General features: G+C 37.8%; 1 gene segment (V, D, J or C); it reads left to right on the top strand.

Moving 5' to 3' along the window:
- Positions 1-5485: 5485 nt before the first annotated feature.
- Positions 5486-6411, top strand: LOC128099644 (Ig kappa chain V-II region 26-10-like). The segment is given in 2 exon segments: positions 5486-5594; positions 5966-6411. Coding segments are annotated over 2 exon segments (495 nt in total).
- Positions 6412-7538: the final 1127 nt, after the last annotated feature.

The following is a 7538-nucleotide window of genomic DNA, read 5'->3' as shown; positions in this document are numbered from 1 at the left end:
ATAGTCTATCTGTCCTTTATTTGTGAGTCTAAAGTTTCATATCTAATTTATCTTTTATCATAACCAAGGAAAATTATAACAATCTGGTCTTCAACTACATCAAAGACCTCAGAAGGATGTAATATTACCTAAGTAAACAAGAAACAATTTGTAAGCAACTTCCAAAAATCTAGAAATGACAGAGACAGCTGCCTGCTTGGACAGTCATCCAAAGTTCCTTTGTAGTGTTGGGGCATCTATCTTCAGCCCATAGACCTAATCTCTCTGCCATTTCTCTCTGTGTCCTGTAGAATGTCTGGCAGTTTCTTCTGCGAAGCAGAAACCTGAAGGACTATTTTGCCTTGTTTTGGCAAATTCAGTGATCATTTTACTATGGGTTCTGTATGTCCAGTTTATACAACATATTATCAAGCAGTTGACACTAGGATACCTTTTTGCTCAGTGGCTAACTTTTGCTACAAAGAAAGCATACTCCATACTGAGTTTCTTCAATGCCCATTATCTTCTCTGAAGTAGATTGGTGTTGTCAGAAGCAGACATGTCTCCATGTCCAGAAAAGTCTAAGTTTTTTAAAACATTTTAAATGCCATATTCTGTAGGTTTGAAGATTATCTACCTAATTGAAATGTATCTATGTAACCTAGAAAATTTAACATGACTGTAAGTTTGACTATCATAGAAGACTAATTATTAATCTGTATTTTATAATTATCCATCACAATTTAAATGAGTTACATAAACATAATACCTTAAACAAGAGTAAAAATATGCATACAGAAAAAAATTAACTTTAAATTTATATCAGTAAACTAAAATCTATACCAATGTAAAACATTTTAAGCAAGTTGCTCTTTAAAAGTAGGTTCAATAATCCACCCTTTTATCCTATCATATCTATATCCTATATTTCTGTATCATATCCCCCTTTCTTCTTTTAGAAAGAGATTGACTATGACTAATAACAATTTGCAACTAATAATCAAACAAAGACAAACATCTCTAATCCATTTTTTGGGAATGTGGGCATAGTTTTCTAGGCTACTTCCTGCTGATAGAGGGCACTGTATTTTTATGGGGATCTTGAGAAAATTAAGAATTATGGTCAAGTTCTGACTGAAGTAGTCTGTGATGCTGTATTCCCTGAGCCAACTGCCTTGAAGTTGATATTGGATGTTGCATGATCTGGGCCATGGTGTCATTGGAGACCTTTCAGGGGGTCTTGACTCATCAATCCTGATCCATCTTAACCTGGAACAAATTCATAGTCTCTTGCTTTTTGTGGAAACAAAAGCAGAGCCTCCTTTTTAAAGCAATGTATCACAAGATCCAAATTTTGAAGTCAATATTCCTTTAACATATACATATGGGTTTAACTGATCAGCCTTTATAATCAAATGCCTCTCTGCAGTTAAAAATCCCAAAGACAATATAATCCAGAATCTCTGTGTAATATCCATCTTTACATGGCTTATTTTTTATACTTTTATTTTCTCTTTAAAGACTTTATTTTTTAAACCTTTCTAGTTCTTTATATAACTGTCTATATTCCCTTTCTGTTCTCTTTCAAGCTTATGTACATTTTTACACCCACAGTATACCATTTAGAGGTTTATTTAATCTGAATCTAACTTACTGTGAATCTAGCTTTTAACTGCAGTGGCTAGTACTGAAATGGCAGCTTTGGCTATTGGCTCTGCCCACCTCAGCTTTCCAACATGGCAGAATTATGTTTACCATCAACTTTGGGGGAACCATGCTCACCACCAGACTCTGGGAGGCAGTGGGTCTATGCCTCTATCAAAGCAGCAGTGTGTAGCACAGAAACATTTTTTTTTCTGTACTAGCAAAAGCTATATCAACCACTCAGCATAGTGCACAGCTTATAGATACCTGTGTGTACTATGGCATAGGTCAAGCCTTCAGGCCACAAACCTGTCATAGAGTAGTTCAAGCCTGCATGTTGCAGCTTCTCACCACCCGCATGAGACATGAAACAGGAACCTGGTTTGGACTCCATTTAGAATTGCTTATTAATTTGCAGATGACATGATAGTATACATGAGTGACCCCAAAAATTCAACCAAGGAACTGATACATATTACTCTTATTGGCTAATAAAAAAGCTGATTGGCTGGTAGCTGTTCAGGAAGAGATTGAGTGTGAGGGATGGACTAAAAGAATTCTGGGAAACGGAAGGGTGGAGTCATAGAGTTGCTGGCAAATGCTGAGAAGCAAGATGAGTATACCTTACTGAGAAAAGGTACCAAGTCAGGTGGCTAAGCATAGATTAATAGAAGTGGGTTAATTTAAATGTACCAGTTAGGTAATAACAAGCTTGAGCTTTCAGCTGAGCATTCATAATTAATAGAAGCCACAGTGTGGTAATTAGGGAAGTGGCTGCCAGGTATTTGGGAACTGGTAGTTAGGACAAGAAACATCCATCTACATTTTTCACTCAAACATCTGGCAATAAAACCTGTGAAAGCTTTAAAAAAAAGATTCTATGGCACATGACATTAATCCCAGCACTTGGGAGGCAGATGCAGGCGGATCTCTGTGAGTTCAAGGCCAGCCTGGTCTACAGAGTGAGATCAAGAAAAGACACAAAGCTACACAGAACAACACTGTCTCAAAAAACAAAAACAAAGCAAAAACAAAAACAAAACAACAACAACAAAAACAATGAAAGGATTCTAAACACATAAAAAACAGAGTCAAGCACAGCTTCTTAGCAGCAGAATTTTCTTGGGTGGGCTCTGTTCACTAGCTGTGAGCAGAGGTACAGCTCCTTTAAAAGATGGCTTCCCAATAAGACAACAAAAGGATATCACAGGGATACAAATTGGAAAGGAGGAAGTCAAGCTTTCACTATTTGCAGAGGATATGATCATATATATAAGTGACCCCAAAAATTCTGCCAGGAAACTATTACAGCTGATAAACACCTTCAGTAATGTGGCAGGATACAATATTAACTCAAAAAATCAGTAGCCTTCTTTATACAAATGATAAACAGACTGAGAACAAAATCAGAGAAACATCACCCTTTACAATAGCCACAAATAACATAAAATATCTTAGGGGTAATTCTAACCAAACAAGTGAAAACCCTATATGACACAAACTTTAAATCTTTGAAGAAAGAAACTGAAGAAGATATCAGAAAATGGAAAGATCTCTTATTCTCTTGGATAGGTAAGATCAACATAGTAAAAATGTCAATCTTAGCCAGGTATTGGTGGCTCACACCTTTAATCCCAGCGCTCGGGAGGCAAAGGCCGGCAGGGTTTGAGGCCAGCCTGGTCCACTGAGCAAGTTCCAGGACAGGCTCCCAATCTACACATAGAAACCCTGTCTTGAAAAAACCAAAACTGAAAAAACAAAACAAAACAAAACAAAAAAACTAATATGTTGATACCTTGACCAAACGACTGCTTGTCATCAATGTGATTTCTGTATCCCAGTAATAAATCATAAATACGTGTACTTTAAGACAGTTTTTTAAATAAACAAGAAAATTATGTTTAAATTTTATGTATTTGGGTGTTTTCTCTACCAGTAAGTGTCTGACATATATGGAGGCCAGAAGAAGGTGTTGGATACTTTAGAACTGGAGTTACAGATATCTGTGAGCTACCACACCTGTGGTGGAAATTTAACCAGGTACCCTGGAAGAGCAGCCAGTGTTCTTAACTCCTGAGCCATCTCCCTAGCCCAGTAAGGGTTTTGTAAGAATATTTTTTCATTCAATATCCATAGCATTTTACCTGTGCCATTTGGTAATGTTACTGGACATGTTTTCAGAGGTTCAAAGAAATTAGATAATATACCTGAAATAGAAGTCAACTGAATAAATGTTGAAAGTTAAACAAGAGTTAAGTCAATACAACGGCACTGGCAAGGCAAAAGGAGACAGAAGTCTATCATTGTCTATATTGGTACATGCATGTTAGTGTTGAAAAGAGAAAGAACTAAGGAAAGGGTTAAGAACTGTGTGTAGCTATGAAGTCTCAGTTAAAGGTCTGACTGCCCATTTTCTTATTTCTAGACTCTAGGAAAACCATTGTTGTTTTACATAAATTGTACTGTTTTCATCATTGTCTGTGATGAGATGATTGCTCATAATTGCTCAGGAATTTCATGGCAGCCTCACATCCCAAAATCAATCAGTTTCTCCCTCTTAGGGTTGGCATTTTTCCATCATGAGTTGATCTTCCTGAAAGGTTGTTTCTAAAGTCCAAGATGACCAGGATGTTAAAGCAGCAATGGAGATTTAAGAAGCATTTGCAGAATCAGGAACAAACTGTGTAAAGGATAACAGTTGTCCCAGTTTGAATGTAATTGGCCCCCATTACATTCCCATTATAATCTCATATTCTCATGGAGAGTGGCACTATTAGGAGGTGTGGCTTTTTTGGAGGGCATGTGGCCTTGTTGGAGGAAGTGTGTCATTGTGGGGGTGGGTTTTGAGGAATCATACACTCAGAATACCACCCAGTGTGTCAGTTGATTTCCTGTTGCCTGCAAGATTTAGCATTCTCAGCTCCAGCACCACATCTGCCTGCCTGCTGCCATGCTCCCATAATGGACTGAACCATTGAAACTATAAGCGAGCCACCCCTATTAAATGGTTTTTTGTATAAGAGTTGCCATGGTCATGGTGTCTCTTCACGGCAGTTAAGAACCCTAACAAAGACAACAATAAAATATAGTAGTTTCATCAGTCCTAAAGTGGAAAAAAAAATAGGTTAAGTAAATTTAAGACTAATCAACCTTGTCCTACCTGATTTAACATATAATCCTCTACTGATTGACATGCTTATATGCAAAATTGACCAGAACTCTGAAGCAAAAGTAAAGAGATCTACATAAAACAAAAGCACCGATACCAGGCTTTATCTTGTTTACAGTAACACATTTTGGGCACCTGAAAATTCAATGTGTTTAACAAAAGCCACCTCTATATCCCTGTTATAACAGCATGAATAAATGTAAATTAAGTTTACAAAATGAGATAAACTGTATTTTCAGATAGATGGCTAACTGTTAGAAAATAATGTTTTGAAAGAAGATTACACGCTCAAAATTCCTTTCAGGAAAAGTTGTGTGAGAGCCAGACATGGAAGTGGCCAACTAGAAGTACATTCTGAAAGACAGAGTGCAATGAATATCTCCTGGTACTCGATCTTGGACTTTCAAGCCACATACACATGGAGACCATGAATTTCTGTTATTCATGCCTCGGGGTCTTTATGCTGGACTGTGGAGAGCAGTGCACCGTCTTAACCCTCCTTCATCAGCTAAGCACCAGGAGGCCCCTCTTGGACACAGAAACAGCTTTGCTGCTTTTTATCCTTTTGTTCTGACTCCGGTAAAGAAGGAGGGGCCATCATGAAAATCCTCATAACTCTTTCCTCTGCCTATACTGCAGCACTAACCCAGACCTTTGCATATTGCTCCCTAGGGAGGACCCACCCTTCTTAGTCTGAGATAACAGTAGTCCTCTTGCAGTGACTGATCAGTCTCCTCAGACTGCCTCCTCAAAATGAAGCTTCCTGTTATGCTGTTGGTGCTGCTGGTGTTCAGGATTCCTGGTAAGAACAGTGAGAAAAGAGAATGTGTAGTGGGGATGAGTCCTGAGTCTCACTGCTGATCACATGGGTTCTGTCTATGTAGGGAAGATGGATTTTATCCTCCAGGATGGGGCCTGTGAGATTTACATCTGTGAGAGGGAGGACCCAGATGGGAAGGAACCTATATTACAATGAAGATTATGACACAGATGGACTGGGATGGTCTAAATAACAGCTAGAAGCCCCTTAGGGCTGTTAGTTCACTTGTTTTGTTAAAAAGCAAATTTTAGTATATAAAGATTTTTATGTAATATAAACATCTAAACTGAAATAAATTTAAAAAAATCAACTAAGTTAGTCCATGACTTTGTTCTTCTCTGTCTTTATTTCAGCTTCCAGAGGGGATGTTGTGCTGACTCAAACTCCACTCTCCCTGCCTGTCAGCCTTGGAGATAAAGCCTCCATCTCTTGCAGGTCTAGTCAGAGTGTTGTACATAGTAATGGAAACACGTATTTAGAATGGTACCTACAGAAGCCAGGCCAGTCTCCACAGCTCCTGATATACAAGGTTTCCAATAGATATTCTGGAGTCCCAGACAGGTTCAGTGGCAGTGGGTCAGGCACAGATTTCACGCTCAAGATCAGCAGAGTGGAGCCTGAGGATTTGGGAGTATATTACTGCTTCCAAGGTTCACATGCTCCTCCCACAGTGATTCAGACCCTAACAAAAACATCTTTGCTTGGGGTTGCCCAGCTGCCAAACCTGTTAATTCTCTGTGAGAGAGAAGTGCTGAGGAACTCCTCATTATTTGTTGCAGCTAAGGGCCTTGGAGCATGAGTACCATGGCTACACCTCACTGGTCATACATTTCTGGCCTCATCAGCTTCAATAACAATGATATTGCATTTGTCTCAGGAAAATGGTGAACATGTCTCCTTTCATGAACCAGGAATAATGGAGTTAAACTGAGTTAAAACCTATTTTTATTCTACAGGACTTGTCTGCCTGTCTGACTCAAAATTATCCATTAAAACAGTCAGGAACTGATATATATTCCTCTGTTAAACTGTGCCCTTGACTATATTTCTTTGTCAATGTTCTATTGCTATGAAGAGACACCATGATCATGGCAACTCTTGCTTTAAAAAAAGCATTTAAACAGTGTTTGTTCAGAATTTCAGAGGCTTAGTCCATTGTCAGGGCGTGAAGAGTAGTGGCATACAGGCAGACATAGGCTGGACAAGTAGCTGAGAATTCTGCATACAGATCTGTAGGCAGCAAGAAGAGCTTGGGCTGATTTTGGCTTTGAGAAACCTCAAAGCCCAATTTCAGTCATAGTTTCTGTCAGAAGGTCACATATCCTAATCCTTTCAAATAGTGCCACTCCCTGATGACTAAGCGTTCCAATCTATGGTCCTATGGGGGCCATTCTCATTCAAACCACCACATGATATAATCATTTGATTTGCCACATTTTATGGTTTTTATTTAAATTGCATTTTATTGACATAAATAATGCATACCCTACTCCATTTTATTTTCTATTTATGTAAAGTATGTTCATTGACTATGTCTTTACTCATGAAATGTTTCTTTTCTGACAAATTGTACTGTTTTCTCTATCTAACTGTTCATACTATTTGACTGCAAGATTTATTCCAATTATATGCACAGTTTTGATGTATAATAACTTATGCATTATGTTAGTATTTTCTGGTTGTTTTGAATATTTTCCCATGTTCCAATACTTTATGGTTTTGTGTTTTTATCTGTTGAGAAAATTTATTTTTGTCTCCTTAACTTTTGTGAATTTTAGTGAATTTAATGCAAACATTTTTTTTTTACTGAATTCTTTGGAATTTCAAATGGTAAATAATGATTTATTTTAGTTTCACCCCCATTATCTTCTTTCCTCTCTCATTGAAACTCTGTTCTCTATACTCCCCACAAACCATAATGCTTTC

The sequence above is a fragment of the Peromyscus californicus genome, unplaced genomic scaffold (genome assembly GCF_007827085.1).
Source record: "Peromyscus californicus insignis strain IS unplaced genomic scaffold, ASM782708v3 Scaffold_6__1_contigs__length_162567912, whole genome shotgun sequence".
Taxonomy (NCBI): Eukaryota; Metazoa; Chordata; class Mammalia; order Rodentia; family Cricetidae; genus Peromyscus; species Peromyscus californicus.
Note: the sequence above shows the minus strand (reverse complement) of the source record. Positions and strands in the feature narration are given on the sequence as shown.